This window comes from Polypterus senegalus, chromosome 6 (genome assembly GCF_016835505.1).
Source record: "Polypterus senegalus isolate Bchr_013 chromosome 6, ASM1683550v1, whole genome shotgun sequence".
In the NCBI taxonomy this organism is placed as follows: Eukaryota; Metazoa; Chordata; class Cladistia; order Polypteriformes; family Polypteridae; genus Polypterus; species Polypterus senegalus.
The window spans coordinates 83997984-84016593 of record NC_053159.1 but is presented as its reverse complement, the minus strand read 5'-3'; the positions used below and the strand labels follow the sequence as shown (position 1 = coordinate 84016593).

Here is an 18610-nt window from a genome sequence, read left to right as displayed (position 1 = left end):
ATGGGCACAGAGACACTTCGACAAGTGTAACTAGTAAAATTGGCCTGCCTAATCTGATTCTGTTTAAATGCAAGTGTTCATTGTACCTGACTTTCATAGACCGGATTAAATGGCTGTAAACTGCTTACAAGGATCTGTCATCTGTTTCGGATAACTTTAACCCAAGTCCCAGGAGAGTTTCTCTTATATCCTGGTAACATAAAAGCTATAAGAAGTTGTTGCCTAAACGCTAGTTTCGCTGAAGTCAGACATGTAATATATATATCTGGAGACAACCATGAGTGAATTTTGCTTAAAACTGGGTTGGAACAGTAAGACTTAGTGTCACATTTCTAAGCCAATCTAATACCTCGTGAAGGTGGAGCTCAAAGTGGGGGCGGTGATTTGAATGGCAGACATCAGAGGTGCTGTCATTAACCTGGTCTGACAGACAGTAAACTATCTGCAGTCAAAAAGTCTCCTAAAAACCCTATTCGATTTATACATGTGTGTTGCATGTGCAGAGAGCACATTGCACATTTTTAAAAAAAGCAATATGTTTTTAAATAAAAATGACCTGATGCAAAAACCTTTTTGTAGCATCAGATTATACATTTGCATTTGAAGGCATCAAAGGACAAATGGTAAATATGAATTATATGTTGTCACAGGTGCTGATTGTGCTCTCTGTTGTTCAGAGTTACGATGATAGTGTAAGAGTCGATATAAGCTTGAATGAATTGGCAATTACATTCATGAAAATATGAACTGCAAAATATGAATTTGAAGTAAGCGGTGTGTCATGCGCTGTCGTAAGGACTGCCGTTAAGAGAGCTTATTACAAAGGGCCATAGGAGATGCAGATTTCAGTACTCAAAACACCAGTATCAACATATATGCCTACCAAAACCAGTAGATGCACAGATGAGGCTGCACAACATCCACCTTTGGAATGCATGTCTAAACAAATAACTAAAGGAATGTAATGTTACTATCTAATTAGAAATGCAAATATGCCATTATTAACATGTGTATTAATAGATCACAATGCTTATCTAAATTCTTTTTGCTGTTATTATGCCATATAGTGATGCAGTAGTTAAAATAACAGTATGTAGAGGCCATTTGCTGCAGTGGTCTAAATGTCTGTCTGTTTTCTTTGTCACAGTGCTCATAATAACGTGCAAATCAGTTATTAAGCTCCACTCACCTTGTGCTACTCACAGTCAAACCTTTTGTTCAGTATAATTTGCTCACTCCTTGAAACCCTGGCAGTGGTGTAAAACACACAGAATGGAGAAATTGGGAGCAAGTGTTTTGGGAAGAAACACTTTGGGTTTTGGGTCTTTTCACTTTCACTACTCATTTTTTAATGGGTTATCCCCAGACTTGTACTGTATTCTTGTTTGAGAATCATGTCAGGCAGACTACCTAAATGTCATTGATGTCATGAAGTCTTAGTTACCACTAATGGACGCCACTCATGAGTTAAGCTTTCATACTTTAGAATAATATCTTCAATGCAGCGTTAGTATGAACCGCTGCGAATGTGATTAAAATGTACTAGCAAGAACACCAGAGCTTTAGCCGTGGCCCACCTCAAGGTTCTTGTGTAGGAGATATTTAATGAAGCTTTCGAAAATGTGTTGAAGCCTCATAGAGTTTCTGGTATACAGTTCATCGATACAAGAAAGTAATTCTTTTTTTATTTTTATTATTAAGGGGGAGTAAATACACTATAAGTAGCTACTCAAAAGTTACAGGTTCGCCTTCTTTGGAGGAGGCAATGCTTCAAGCATCTGGTGAGTTTAGGTTAAATTTTTGTTAGCAGTCATGGCGGTATTTAAAAAGCTTAGGATCATTGTAGGGGTAGATGAGACCAGGCAAGAAATGATGATAGCAGTGATTATTGTCAAGGTGCCTTATTTATTATGCATCTTATGTGCTTCGTGAAAGAAACAGTAATCACATGTCTTCCAGTGGTGACCCCAGTGGTCCCAAGTTTTGAAAGGAGGAACAAGAAATTGTGTTTCAGTTACTGGAGGGTCATGCTATTCACTTTCCTTTGAAAAGTCAATATTGGGTTATTGGAACCAGAGGATGAGTCTCAAGTCTAGTATAGACCAATGTGGATTACACCTTTGTCAGATATTTGAACAGATGTGAAACTTGGAGGAGTTATAACAATATACAGTATATGTGGTATTCTGATTGTTGCTACAAGGGTATTTGTTCCCTGACCATTCACTTCTATCATTTGATAAGTTGTTCAGATCCTTGTTGTAAGGCTGAATTTCCTTTTGCATGAGTTTTCATGGGCAGGATATCATGTTGTAAAGACTCTTGGAGTATCCAGTTTGTCAACAAGGGGGTTTCCTGCCTGAAATTTCTAGTCAATATTGTCTTAATATTTCTTTTTTAACAGAAATCTCAGACAAATAAAAATAATAATCAACACCTCCAAATCTAAGCTTGTGCTACTCTACTAAAAGAGTGTTTTGCTTTCTGCAGTTGAAAGACTGCTGAGATGCACCAAATAAGGAGTTTCACAGCTGAGATTAGAAGTAATTATGAGATTTTAGGGCAGTATGTAGATGTTGTATCCAACCTAATGGTTTCAACTAGTGATGAGAGAAACAGTTTACAAGAAATTGATTTTGCAATGAAACTCTGGTGTTTAACATCCAGCTAAATTTGTGCTAGTAACACCAGAAAAAAGTTTCTGTTTGGACATGTCTTCCTGCATGAATTCTGCTTCAGTCTAAGTGTCATTTTATCATTTAAGTAAATATCTGTAATGGAGAAAATCTTTTCCTACTTTAGTTCTGCTTGCCTCTTAGTGTAATTTTAGTACTTAAATAAATATCTGTGATGGAGAAAAAAAAAACATCAATACCAGCTCATTTCCTGTCACATGTAAACATTTTGCGGAACTCTCAGAAACATAATTCTTACGGAACTATGTACTAGAAACCCACACTTTCAATTATAATGACAATACAGTGGAACCTCGGGTCACGACCGTAATTTGTTCCAAAACTCTGCTCGCAACCTGATTTGGTCGTGACCTGAACTAATTTCCCCCATAGGATTGTATGTAAATACAATTAATCCGTTCCAGACCGTACGACTGTATGTAAATATATATTTTTTAAAGATTTTTAAGCACAAAAATAGTTAATTATACTATAGAATGTACAGTATAATAGTAAACTAAATGTAAAAACATTGAATAACACTGAGAAAACCTTGAACAGAGAAAAGTAACATTGCAAGAGTTCACATTACAGCCTTACGAACCGCTCGCTGTAAACACTTTTTTTTTTAATGAGTTTTAAGCACATGGGAAAAAATGAACATTTGAAAAATCCTTAATTTATAAAAAAAAAAAACTATCCAAGAAAACTAACTTTGCAAGAGTTCACACTACATTCTTATGAACTGCCTTGAAAAACCTTGAACAACAGAGAAAACTAACATTTCAAGAGTTCACGCTACAGCCTTACGAACTGCTCGCTGTAAACACTTTTTTTAATGAGTTTTAAGCACAGGGAAAAAAAATTTAAATTTGAAAAATCCTTAATTTATACAAAAACTTACCATAAACAACCAAGAAGACTAACCTTGCAGCAAATCACCCTGAATCTTCCTGGCTTTCTCGCATAACATAACCTCGCTTACGCTACCCCCTGCAAGTTGCTTCTAGTTCAACCACACTAGCAACAGTTTTTGCACCTCTTCCAGCACTTGAGGCCTCTGCTTGGTTAACACTGTAACTCCTTTTGCAACATCAGCTGCTTTAATGGCCTCTTTCTGCTTTAGAATAGTCAAAATCATAGTTTTTGACTTCTTGTACTTGGCGCAAGATCAGTAACATGAACGCCACGCTCATACTTTTTAATAATTTCTTTCTTTAATTCAATTTCAGTTTTCTTCGAACCTTTCTTCTCACCAACACTACCACTCTTCACTTGTTTAGAGGCCATGGTTAATTTCAAAATTAATGCAAAAGCACACGAAATAGAGCACAAAGAGTTCACATCGAATGCACACACGTCTGACCGAGAACAATGTACAGGGAGAGACTGAACACGTGCGGAAATTATCAGCGCGTATGAACTGGAAGGGAAACTGGCTTGTTCATCACCCGCGTTTATGGTCGTGAACAGATGCTAAAGTTTGGCAAACTTTTTGGTCATAACCCGATTTGTACGTGTTCAGAGACGTTCGTGACCCGAGGTTCCACTGTATTGGCAATTCCTATCACCCAGATAGTTTCGGAGAGAGAAAAGAAACTCAAAGCTATACAGCAATTGGAGTGTCTATATCCCCACCTTCATCTGCAGGAATCTTGAAAAGTGAAAGTGTGATTTCTAGGTAATGGCGTTTTGGGGGCTTTCGGTGTAGCAATTTTTTCTGTGGAGAAAAAGCAGTAATATGCGTGATGGGGATCTTCCTCAGTGATAAAAACAAGACACCTAAATAGAATTGATTTTACTGGTATGCTACCAGTATGGTACCAGCTACCAGTTGGTATCTGCAACTAAAACTGGGAAGTGCAAACAAGGCATTAGGGATCAATATTCCTTTTTTTTTTATCCCAAAAAACCGTTTTAGTAAGTTTGGAGTTTCACAATAGTGAAATTATGTGCAAAACAAATTTTAGTGACAGTCGAAACTTCACAATTTCTCTTATCAGTAGTGGTGAAGCAGAAGCTATGTCTTCGAACAAAGCTTTTTTTCAGTTTACAACTCCATTCTAACAAATGGTCTAAACTTTTGGTTGTGACTAAAGAATAAGATAATGTTTTCAGGTTGCTCGTATGATGTTCCAGTTCTCATCTGCAAAACTTATTTTCAATGTCTGAGTAAAGAGCTTGACAGTCAGTGAGATCCCTCAGTAGATCCAGTTTTAAGTTTCTGTTCAGCATCAAGTGAGATGTGCCATGCATGGATCACAGGAGAAAAACCAAGGGTAAGATCCAAGATATGTTGAGATATAATGGGAATTCCAGGTAGAGCTGGGTACAGTTGCTTGGAATACCGAAGTCTTGTATGTTGTTCTTGTGATCCATACCTGGAAAAGCGGTGAAAAAAATTAAAAAAGGAAATGGTTGTCATCTGTCTCCACTTAAAAACAGTGTTATTGTAAGTATGTTTAAGATATTGACAAATGTTAGTGTGTTTGTACACTACTGGTGAAAAGTTTTAGAACACCTTAGTTTTTTCAGTTTTTATGGAAATGCACACACTTTAACGTCTTAATATTTCATGAAATCGAGGCATAGAACAAATCAACAATGGTAAATAAAAATAAGTCAAGGAATCATTACGTGTACAAAATTGTGTTCAAATTTTGATTCATCAAAGTAGCCACCATTTGCCAAGTTTTTTTAACACTTTGTATTTAAACTGCCAGTCACTCTGTGCAAGTCACCAACTCTGCCTACAGCAAAAGAACCCCAGGCCATCACAGTTCTTCCTACATGTTTGACAATTGGTATCACACACTGAGGAACTATTCTTTAACCAAATTGACAGCATATTAACACCCTGCTTGATGAACAAAAGATGTCAAATTTGGATTCATCAATCCAGAAGACTTTCTTCCAGTCTACAGTAGTCCACAGCCGGTATTTCAATGTCCTATTTTGTCCTTTAAGGGATGGCTTTCTTGGTGCCACTCACGCTGTCAAACCTGCAGCACAAAGTCTCCTCTTCACAATAGAATCTGAGATTTCCATTTCGTGACCACTGCTAAGCTCTGCTTGAAACTGTTTTACACAGTTGTCTTATCACACAAGCTTATGACCCTCAGAAACTTGTCTTCTGATTGGGTTTTGACTTTGGGTCTGCCAGATATCTTCCTATCAGAGTTTCTTCCAGTTTCCAAGGACACTAAACTCACTGACACTTTGATTTTTTTGCAATTTCTTTAAATGAAAGACCTATACTTCTCAGGGTATTAATGCTTGGTCTGATTTAATTTATTAATTGCCATTTTCTTCCCAATATCACTGGAATTTACAACTTTCTACAGTGTTATATTGTCCATATAGTACTTCAAAGGGTGTAGTAATACAGTCTGTTTTAACTCTGCTTTAAGACACACAGACAGTGTTTTTAAGTAATTAACAGAAATTGGGACACTTTTGCAAATTCTTTTTTTCATCTTGCAAGGCTTACTTTACTTTAATTCCTTTAGAACATCTGTAAGTTATAACCTATTAGTTGTTCCCCAAAGAAAGCCCTTTTGTAATATTCTGAAATTTCCTTTTTTCAGTGTTTGCTAACCTAAACTTAAAATGTAAACCTCTGCCAGTGTACTGCTTACCTTTTCACCATTTTAGGTCATTCATTGCATTTCAACTGATTAAATTTAAATTTCAAGATAAACTGTAAACACTGACCTGCTTTTCTGTTTCATGGTAAAGTTTATACAGCCTGAACCCAGTCCTGAGAGTTAAGATAGAACAAGCCACTGCAAGTGTGTTTGCTTGTATTTTTGTTTTCGTTCAATGCCGTATCCAGGAAGAATAAAACTCTGACAAATAAAAAGAAAATGTCCCCTCCCCTTCTCTTTTACAGCATTAAACTCTTAGCTGTTGTAGACAAGAAAACGCTTTTTCTATCTTAGATGTTTTCCGTATTTTCACATATTTGAACAAGGAAGTAGCCTATTGACAAATTCAGCAAAGCTTATATCCCACGGTAGTTGGTCTTTAAAGAAAATAAAATAAATCCCTTGTTTGTGGAAGAGGGCATGGATGAGGCAATTCCAGAGTACTCTGACGTCAATAATGTTCTTCTGGATGGTTGCCATCAGACTGTAGCTGCGCCAGGCTTGGACTTCATTCAAACATACACACTTGATTTGGTCTGGATCTGTTGTCGCTATAGAAACTCTGCTGTAGACTTTGATTTCAATTCAGGCTTTGAGAGAATTTCAGGGGTGTTAACCCCACCCTGCTTGGTGTAACATTTCCTTAATTATTGTTTTGCTATCTCTTATGACAAAGGTATATTTTTAATTGCAGGTTTTCTTTTTTTTTTTTTTTTTTTTGCACTTTTTAGTCAGCCACCCCCCTCTCTTGTGGTAGTAACTTTAAATAGCTATATTTACAGTAGATAAGTGTACTTTTTTATCTTTAAGGTATTATTCCAATATTTTCCTCCTCACCTCCATAAATAATTGTGTTTCCTAACATTGAAATCTAATTAGGTTGATAAAATAGTGATAGCACTAATAATATCTTTCACCATCCTTTCTTCCACGACAAACTTGTTAATCATTTTTTGTTGTAGTTGTCTCAATTATTGGAACTAGAAAAAAAAACAATGTTCACACTCTGCCTTTTAAAACATTGGGTCTCCTTACTCTATAGCACCTACAGCACTAATAGAGAAAATAAATAACAAAGCATAAAAAGACTTGCATTCCAGGGAATGCCTAGCAAGGCAAAAAATGCGAATCCATTTAGGCCTTTCATATATATGCACAGTTTTAGAAATAATCAATCATTAGTTAATGTTGTCTGTTGTGTTTTCAGTGCATTTTATAGCATGTGCTGTTGTGTTGCAGGTATTGTTTTCTGATGCTGGACACAAGGCCCTAATGTGGAAGAATATATGTTCAGTTTATATATGTCTGTTCAGGGTTTATACTCTGCTTTTTTAACTTTAAATCCTATTACTAGGGAAATAAATGTTGTTGTTTAACAATAAGTAATGTATATTATTAAGTAGTTTAATACTACTTATTTTTTTTAAAATTGTAACCAAATATGTATCTTTATTGGTACGGAGTGTTTTGGAGTTTCAAGGACAGGCAGTTACTGATGACATTAATGATCTCTGTAAGCAATAAAGCTGATAAATGTTTGCTAATTAAATGCCACCAAACATGACCTAACTCTTGTTGGTGTGAACTAAGATTTATGGCAAGAGTGGGTTTGGGGGGCGGGGATTTCTAAGTTATAAAGATTGGAGACTGCTTTAACTGGTTTTCAGGACTTTAATGTAAAGTTCTGGATCAGCATTAATACTATTAAATACTTCCTTTTGTTACATTAAAATATTGTGGCTTAGTTTCTTCCACACCCACACTACTTAACAAGAATGAATTAGTATATTTTTAAAGAAATGCTACAATGAATTCACAAAAAGCATTTAAGGAGTGTCTCAACAAAATCATGTATTATGTTGCCAGGCCATTTCTTTTTCCTGTCATCTCAATACTCCTCTATAGTTCTGTTCCTCTGTAAGAATGATTAGAAATATTTTCCAGCTACAATTTCCAGTGGATTCACCTACATTATTTTGTCATATGCACTCTTATAAGAATCTTACACCCTCTGCAGGTGTATTGTGGTATTGTTTGCGACAGATGATGGCATTTTACAAAAAGAATTATTGACATTATTTTAAGAAAAGGGTACATAACACATCTGGAATTATACAGCCAAATTAATTTGTGTTTTAAATAGCCACATTTAATTTATAACATACAAAGTACATAAATTAGATCTGTTTCACACACAATAATTTTCAACACACAGAATAATTGTGGCTGTTACATTTCTTTATTAAATAGTTGATTTGAAATCTTTTTTTATATAATCAGAATTTTTTAAATAAGCAGGATCTTTGTAATGTGAAACATTTACTTGTAAAAAGTACTGTACCATCGCACATAAGAATATGAATTTGTTTCCATTTGGCATTGTTCTTTCGTATTGACTTTTTTTCTCTGTTTTACCTATTCCAGGATATGTTTGTTCTGCTGTGTTGCTGTTGCCATATTATTCCATGATTTAACACACTAGTATTGTGTTTATTTTTAGTGCCTCCTTTCACTTGGCCAGGGTTATGAAATTAAAAAGACAAAATAATAAAATATATAGGAACTATACGCTTACGGCTTTATAGCATTCATTTGTACTCTATTAGCTGAAATACTAAATAGAACGAGAGAGGTATGAAAATTAATGTAGATTTAAGCATAATTGCGTAGGTAGTTGAACTGGCAATTATGCTCAAATAAGAAATGGTTAATAAAAATACATAAGGTATACTCCCTCACATTTGCTTTTAAAATAAAATATCCCTTGGTAACGCTATTTTTATTAGAGTGTTACATAAAGATGGCCAAACTGACCTTTGCATTGTTTTGTAACTTAGCGTTTTCTTGTTTAATAAGGTCAAGATAGTTCTCTAAAAAAAGTTACCCCTCTTTAAAGCAAGCATATTATTTTGGCTTATATGAAAGATTGCCATTTAATTAAAAACGTTAGTTTTTTTTTTTTGTTTTTTTTTTCATAATGTAATTTAGTTTTTCACAAAATCAAAAAAAATTTAAATAGTCTTAAGACATACACTATAATGTTACAATGAGATATGTTACCCGTTTAATTTTGGATACTTCTACAGTAAGTGTGAAATTTAATGAATACTTAGCCTTACTAATATAAACTTCAAGGAGGGAGGGAGTACATCAAATGGAAACTTAAAAGGTTTGCTCCTTCTGCCAAAACCAATTAATGTGTACGCAAGAAATGAAGAAAAACAAGTGCAGTATGGAAGGAAATTACAATAGTCAGAATAAGAAGCAAAATGTAAACTCAAAGATGGTGATGTAGTGTACTGCTCCATAATTGGTCATTGAACAAAGTTGCTGCTTCTGCTTTAATTTTAATCCCAAGAAGGGTGACTTAAGTGTTTTCTTTTTTCTTTAACACTGTTAACACTGTCATAAGCTACTCCTATAAATAAAGCAGTTTATTCAAATATTTCAGTTGCTGAAGCTGCTTGAAGTCACTGTATTTCTTCTAAATTTTGCATGGTAATATAAAATGTAAGCACACTGTACAGTATATACAAGAAGCATGAAACAATTGTGAAAATAATTGCAGTTTGATGGTCACAGAGTAAATTGAACTATGTACTTCTGAAGGCAAAGTTGTTTAATTATATCTCCTCATTATGCACTGAAAAATAAATCTAAAGATTTCTTTAAATTTTTCAATAGATTCATGAACTTAGAAAATAGTTGTTAGGCCAGAATATTATTACAGGAATCAATATTTGGCTGGATATGCATTTCCTCTTTAATATTGGAGCAGTAAAATGTCACAGTTCCTACTAAATACTCACTCAAAGAAGTGGTAAAAGAGAAATGTACTGGCTGATTAAACAAATTTATAAAAATACTTGACTTTTTTCAGCTTCGTCTAAGAATCAGTAAATTACAGAAATGAAATTAAATGTTGTACCTAACATGGTGATGAAAAGGCAATCTGTTTTATCAATTTACGAAACTCACTTAATCCAATTTTATAGACCATTAACTCATATTATTTTCTACATATTCAAGTAAAGCAGGAGCTTATGCAAAGCTAGAAACCTGAACAGTGCTAGTCAGTGGCCACACACACTCACCCATACATATTTCTTTGGAATGTATTGGAAGTGCCAGAGTATGCAGAGGTAACTCACGAGATATGTGGGGAATGTGCTGAATCCAGACAAATTATTTCCAGGGTGGGTTTTGAACCCTGGTCCCAGCAGTTGTGAGACAGTAGCATTACCTTGCTGCCAAAGACAAATAATCAAATGCTTAATAATTCATTTTCTTATTCAAGGTAGGGGTCACACATCACCAGAGCCTACCTTGGAGCACTGGACAGAAGATATGAGAGAGAGTTTGAATATGGTGGCAGTCCATTGTGGGATTTTGTTTGTCCAGTTTGTTTCCCATTTACCAAATGTGTGCCTAGTAGGTTAATTGATTGCTTTAATTTGGTGCTGTATATCTGAGTATGTCAGTGAGTGTGCCCTGCAAACATGTGTAATAAATACGTAAACTACGCACAGAAAGTGACGATGCAATATGAATCTAGGACAAAGGAGGAGGGAGGCAACATCAATAACTTTTATACTACCATGCTACACCAAAGACAAATCAATATTTCTAGATCAATAGATCACTACCCTTCAAAGAAAGTAATTGTCTTACTTGCTTGCCAGCTGAGCAGTTTTGACTCACTCTGTCAGAGGTGATAACATCACATTTGCACTTTATATAGTAAGTCATTGAAATATACTTTCATTTTAAAAAGTTATAATAACGTATGGACTCTCATCTGTTTACTTAAAGTATAGCAGATATTTAACCCTTGTACAGTAATGTCATTTTAAACCAAATACTAGAAATCTAATATTAGTTTTTATATTTAGGTTTTTCTGTTGCACCCATGGTTGTATAAAAATAACATTGAAATCAAGCCTCAACCTTTATATTCTTGGCTTAAAATAAAATGTACTGACACTTCTGATAGTACTTTTCCTTGAAAATTTGACCTAAAAATAAGAAACATCAACAGTCACATCATGCATTTTAAGCTTAGTTAAGAGCATAAATTTCTCATTAGGGCTGGCTTCTCATTAAATTTTTAATGACCCGTGGTCATACGTTCAGTCTGTGTAAATGTGGACTTATTTGAAGCTTTATTTATTACATATGGTAGTTATAAGAAAAGGATTGTTGTTTGTGGATTTGTTGATTAGTAAGTACAGTTTTTTTATTTGACTAGGCAGCATACATCATAGACAACTTAAATTAGACAAATAAAAAAAGTTTTTAATTTTATATGTTTATTTGTAAATTTAAATTATGGCAAATGCTGTAAGCATCTGGCTATGTGAAGATATTAAATCTAATAATTGATGTTGAGTAATAAATAAAAAGACTCAAAATTGAGTGCACTGTGGGTATATGGAATAATTGGTGGTTTGCCATTTAAAGGCGTTAAACATACTTATTTGTGTAAAGCTGACAGTGTAGGCACAGTTCAGCAGCAAAGAGAATAGAGTGACATATACAGAGATGTTCAGTACTTGTGTAATGTTTTGACTTTAGTTACAATATGTAATAAACATTCTTCTAAACACTAGAAGTTGACATTGATAATAAAGGTTATAGTTAATAAATTTTTTGGTTATAGTTTATTTTTTCATTATATATATTTTCAAAGCACTTTTGCTCATTTATTCTAAAAGCAATAATACTTGAGAGCAAAGAAAGAAAGATCCTTAAACTGAAATAACTGCATGATAAAGTTACATATTTCTACTATTTGTTTTATTGTGCTGAAAAATGAAGTGTTTAATTTGTTTAAAGATATTTAAAAATAAGAATAGGATGAAATCTATATGTCGAAGAGATGAGTTCTAAAGTGTTTTTCTTGTCATTCAATTGATGACATGTTGGGCATTCTTATAAATATATTGAAGTAAACAAAAAAGTGAATGTAAATTCATAAAAGTTATGTTTTTAAACTAATCAAAAATCCTTAAAAGGTGTATTTTACATTTACATGTACATTTCTAAGAAATAATAAGTACAACAACATTTATTTATATAGCACATTTTCATACAAAAAGTAGCTCAAAGTGCTTTACATAATGAAGAAAAGAAAAATAAAAGATAAAATAAGAAATTAAAATAAGACAACATTAGTTAACATAGAAAAGGAGTAAGGTCCAATGGCCAGGATGGACAGAAAAAAAAACTCCAGACGGCTGGAAAAAAAAAAAAAATCTGCAGGGGTTCCAGGCCACGGGACCACCCAGTCCCCTCTGGGCATTCTATCTAACATAAATGAAATAGTCCTCTTTGTAGTAAGTATTCTCACAGAGTCACTTGATGTTGATGATCATACAGACTTCTGGCTTTTAATCCATCCATCATTGTTGGAACATCATGATGCTTTGAGTAGATGGTGGTGGCACAGGCCACCACCAAAAGGACACCGGAAAAGGAAACAGAAGAGAGAGTAGGGGTTAGCACAGATTTTAGTGCCACCATGAATAGTTATTATAATGAGTTGGATATACAGAGTATCAGATTTTAATTACAGTGAAGTTATAAAAAGGCCATGTTAAAGTAATGTGTTTTCAGCAGTTTTTTAAAGTGCTCCACTGTATTAGCCTGGCGAATTCCTATTGGCAGGCTATTCCAGATTTTAGGTGCATAACAGCAGAAGGCCGCCTCATCACTTTTTTTAAGTTTTGTTCTTGGAATTCTAAGGAGACACTCATTTGAGGATCTGAGGTTACGATTTGGAATATAAGGTGTCAGACATTCCGATATATAAGATGCGGCGAGATTATTTAAGGCTTTATAAACCATAAGCAGAATTTTAAAGTCAATCCTGAATGAGACAGGTAACCAGTGTAGTGACATCAAAACTGGAGAGCTGTGCTCAGATTTTCTTTTTCTAGTTAGGATTCTAGCAGCTGCATTCTGCACTAGTTGCAAACGATTTATTTAATGTTATGTAATAGGGTGCTTCCTTTCCTTGTTTTTCTAGATGATTCCAAAGCCAACTGAACCAGGAAGGCAGCCTGAGAGCCACCCTGAAGAAACTGAGGAGGAGTTACGAGAGCATCAAGCCCTAGTGGATGAACCATTTGGAGAATGTGCTGCTGCAACTGGTCCCAAAGAGGGCATTAGTCGGCTTGTCCAAGTTAAGCAGGAGCCTCTGGAGAGTGATGAAGATGATACTCAGCAACAACATGAAGACCTGGAAATCCGGAAGAGGCAAGCTGAACAAGAGATTCTCTTCCGGCAGGTAACATAATTCATATCAAATAAAGAAAAACCCATCCTTTTAAACACTTCATGCAGAGTAGAAGTACATTATAAAAGGTGTTTTGTTTAGTTGTTGTCACTAACTGAACATCTCAAAGGATTTCATTATGCAAGAAGTTAAAGCCACCGGTCTGAAGTCACTTAATGATATGAGATGTTCAGTCTTTGCAGATGAATTGACATTTGTTTATTTCCATAGACTGGCCACTTGCTGTAAATCTAAAGACAAGCAGATGTATAGTTATAATGTCTGGACAGATGACAGGAAATGCGAGGGAAGAAATGTTGAACACACAACTAAAACGAAAACTGTTTTCACGTTATAATAATAATGAGCAAATGCTGATGTGAAGTGTATAATGTGTGAAGGCTGAAGTCCAAACATCAAATAGACACTTTCACAAAGGTATAACAAAACAAGTGCACTTTTATTAAAGAATATAAACGAAGAAAAAGAAATTGTTCAATTTACATTGTATTGGCAATGTGTAAAAACTAAAGCCCAACTATCAATTAATAGGAAGTAAAAACGTCTGCTTGGCTGGTGCAGAGGTAAGAACTGCTTTCTCATAACCAAGAGGTTGTGGGTTTGATCCTGGGTCCTTCTAGCATTTCCTATTTTAGTATTGAGCTGCTATTATTATTGCTATTATATCATAAAAACATACATTTGATTTGAGTCTGTAACAGCCGCTGTAAATTTATGGTACTTGTACAAGTTAGTGCTGAAGGGATAAAAGCAGACACACAAACGCAGCTCAGTTTCTTCTTGGTGTCTTGTTGCTTGTTACTTTTCCTCGTACACAGACATCCACATCAACAAGTCATTTGAATGATTTTTTTTTTTTAATTTAAGAATCTTAAGAATAAAACTGAATAAAAAAATCATTCAAATTAAGTTTTATTCAAGAATAAAATTCAATTCAAAAAATTATTCAAATTTAGTTTTATTCAAGAATACAGGACTAAAGCTGAATAAAAAAAATCATTCAAATTCAGTTTTATTCATGAATCGAGAATAAAACTGAATAAAAAAAATCATTTGATTGTCCAAGTGCAAGGAAAAGTAACATCTTTTACAAGTACCATAAATTTATACAGAGGATGTTACAGACTCACATTAAATGTATGTTTTTCTTATGTGTTAATAATAACAGTAGCTCACTGCTCAAAGCGGTAAATTCAGAGATGATGTGGAAATTGAACCTATTACCTTACCATTGCTAAATGGTAGCTTATCCACTGCATCATCTGCGCAGATCCGTGGCGGGAAAATGTTAACATTGTGACAACTGGTTGAAAATTAAATGCGCAAACACACACGTATGTGAATGTCTTTTAATTTGTACCAACTGATAGTTGGTCTTCAGCAACATGTCAATTGAGCAATTTCTTTTTCTTCACTTTTATTCTTGATTAAAAGCAAACTTGTTTTGTTACACCTTTTGTGAAAGTGTTTCTTGGATATTTGAGCTTCAGTCTTCACACATCCTACAATTCACATTAAAACTATGTCATCATTGCTCCAACATATGAAAACATTTTCTGTTTTAGCTGTGTTTTCAGCATTTCTTCCCTTACATTTCCTCTGTCATTCAATATTTACACAAATTGTTGTAGATAAGGAAGACACATGACATCTATGTATCTCAAATCACAATATTTCATTACGTATATTATTCCTTACAAACACATTATCAGATAAACACTTCAACACAGACTTGAACTGTGAGGATTGCAACACTGTGATACTTTCATCAGACTGAATGGGGTGTAGGCGTGTAGCAGGTTGCATTCTACTAAACCACACATTTGCAAAACACAAGCGGGTTATTAGCACAGTGATAAGGAGCTAGCTTATTGGCATATGTCGGGAAAATTTAAGGAGGTCAGGGACAACAAAAATAATCATAAGGTTTAGGGATTCTAGTGTTAACAGCATTCATTACATCTCTAACTTAATTAACCCAAGTTAAAATGTCTTTAACTAGATTCCAACTCTAAATAGGCTTGTCATTATAAATTACCTGTTAATTTTTAATTGAAAGTGTTATAAAATTGCAATTATTATTAAAAGAACAAAACACACTAAGAAATAAAATTGAAATATTACTTAATGTTAAATGCAAAGTCAAGCCCAGAGCTGTTCTTCTGAGAATATAACAAAATATAAGAATTATATTGTAGAAATAAACTAATCTAAGTAACCATTTATTTTACAGGCAATTATTAGCAACTTATTAGCTGAGGGAAATAAAAACTTGTAGAAAGTTTGGTTCAACAGAATTAAAGCTGCAACCACCTGATGCATTAAAGCATTCAAAAAATGTAAGTAGAAATGAGAATGATAGCAGTTTAAAGTCATTCATATTTATTTTCAGGCATATGTGGCATAAGAAGTTGCTACCACATACTTTTAAGTCCAGTAATTTGATGTGTACTTTACAGTACATTTTCATAAACATTTTGTAGTTGTAATGCATACATGTTATTTCTTTCATTACCCAGAAAATCAACACAAAGAGCATGGCAGCAAGGTGTCCTTTCTTAAAGTTTCTAGAGTGGATATCAGCATGGTTGATTGAAATCCTCTAGTGCTTTTGAAGTCATTAACTCTGGTTATGTCAGAGCTAATCAGATCTCTAGTGATCACACAAATGAGGATTGTTATTCCCTCTTACGACTTCTCACCTTGGTAAAGTTTTGTTAAATGGTCTCTCTAGGCAGGTGAACACTTGCACTGTTTGTTCCCAAAGCTTCAGAGTGAGTACTATTTCTTTTGTTTTTTGTTACAGTGTTAAGTTCTAAGATGGTAACCCTGAAATACATTCTATGAAATAAAAATATTTTTCTATTATTTATATGAGAATGAGAAGTGGAAAAAAAATCCAAAACTTTCCACTTGCCATGCAAGTGGGGGTAAAGTCCACAGTTATAATTTCAGGTTGCAGCAGTTCTAAGTAGCAACATGAACACCAAAAAAAGGCTTAATTTTCTGATTTAGTTTTTGAAGATCTGAGGTAAACACCATCAAAAATGCAGCTTGTAGCATATAATATGAACGAATTTAATCTAAAACAGTGCATTTCTCCCCCAGGTTGAATATGCATCTTCCAAGGGGTAGCAGAGGAGACATGATTCTTCATAGTGTGCTGTAAATCTGTTTTGTCTCCCTATATTTTGTCAAAATACAATCATTTTTCATGCAGAGCACTATCTTCAACCTACTCTTCGGCCTACATATTAAGTGGAAAGTCCATTACTTCAAAGGGTCATTTAAGAATTTCCATAAACCGCATATTTCAACAGCTGCATTTTTCAGTTGCACTGATTGGAGTTCCTCCTTTCATAGCAGAGTGGAAATTAAGCAAGATAGGCCAGTCCTTTCCCTCGAGGCATCATGCTTGACTGCACTTGTGTATTAAAATATGATTAAATATGCTATTTTCACACTAGATATCACCGCCTCCGCAGTGCAGTAAGAAATCTAGCCTTCCTTCAGTCCCTTTGGGCAAATACTCTGCAGTGTTTCTTGATGCTCGATTTATACATTTAGATTTATTTTATTTTTATTTTATTAAGTCATTTGAAATAGTTCTTAGCCACTGAAGGTTAAGTGTGTGAAGCTTTCACGATCTTGTCTTTGCTACTTTATTAGAAGAATCAAATCAAGCATCCTCATTGTTCCTCTTTGTTTTGACTTCTTTCCCTGTGTGTGGCACTTTTAAACAGCTAAAAGCAGTAGGATACAATTTTGAATGTTTATTTAAAACACTAAAGCAGGTAAAAAGACATGTTTCATGTCTATATTATTAAGAAATAAGAACTCTAAAAAACAAAAAAACATCACTTAAAACAGTCATTCAATTTTGTAAGTTGGAGTGTCAAGGAGCTGGAACATAAATTAAAGGAAAAAAAGTGTCATCACATCTTTGGTCATTACATTCAGATATAGCCGTTTTGCAAGAAACCCTTTTAAATATTAAAGATCAACTGAGATTAAAATATAAAATGGGTAGGATAAGTAATATATTTCACTAAATTAACAATAAGACTAGTTCAAACAGTAATCCTCTGGCTTCTGTGGTAACCCCAATTGAACTAAACTAATCTTGGCTAATTTATAACTGGAATAGTAATAAATTTGTTGCCAGTTTTTTTTTTTTTTATTCCATTATGTGTGCATGTTTATTAAATCTCCCTATAGATCATTTAGCTTTAGACACCCCCAAAATATCTAAAAGAGGCAAAAAAAATTTTAGACTTTTTCAAAAATCATATTTTATTAGACTTGGAGAGCTGTAATGCTTGGTTTACTGATGCATGCTTGTTGAGGTCACTACAAGGGACTAATCAATTTTTCCTCATTTTCTGTTGGTGCATTCCTGATTTTCTGATACAATTAAATGCATAAGTTACTCTTACCTTTAGCTACACAGTGATGCTTTTTGAGCCAAGAAGATCCTTTGAAGATACCTCCAACCCATCCAAGGAAGGAGGAGGACATGTATGTTAGAAGCTTCAGTATGGATTTGCTATTGTAACATAAGGGCCTTTGTGAGCAGAGCAGCTGGCACTCACAAATAATTATATCCAATACAAACATAAAGAAACTTAACACTAGAATCCCTGAAGCCTATGAAAAAACTCGTAATCCCAGGCCACCTTAAATTCCTTCGCACCTCTCCTCATCAGTCTTCATATGTTATACATTTCACTTCATTATTAGTATAACTTGGAAAAGGTTTCTGCCTTATGTATGTGTTCAGCATATCTTGCCTCATATTTACTTTCATCCTACACTTAAGTCCTTCCATGAAAACCCTAAATACAAAGAGGACTGTTTGATTTATGTTAGGTAGATTGCCCAGAGGGGACTGGGCGGTCTCTTGGTCTGGAATCCCTACAGATTTTATTTTTTTTTATTACAAGTTTTTTCGTAGGCTTCCGGGATTCTAGTGTTAAGAACGAACAAAAGAA

The 18610-nt window shown here is 34.3% G+C and overlaps 1 protein-coding gene across 7 annotated transcripts in view; it reads left to right on the top strand.

Moving 5' to 3' along the window:
* The window catches only part of hdac4 (histone deacetylase 4), a 532842-nt gene that overhangs the window by 406680 nt on the left and 107552 nt on the right, over positions 1-18610 (top strand). For all 7 annotated transcript variants that reach the window (XM_039756441.1, XM_039756439.1, XM_039756440.1 and 4 more), the window contains one exon: positions 13350-13610. In XM_039756441.1, the coding sequence (XP_039612375.1) occupies positions 13350-13610 (261 nt within the window). The remainder of the gene's footprint in view (positions 1-13349; positions 13611-18610) is intronic.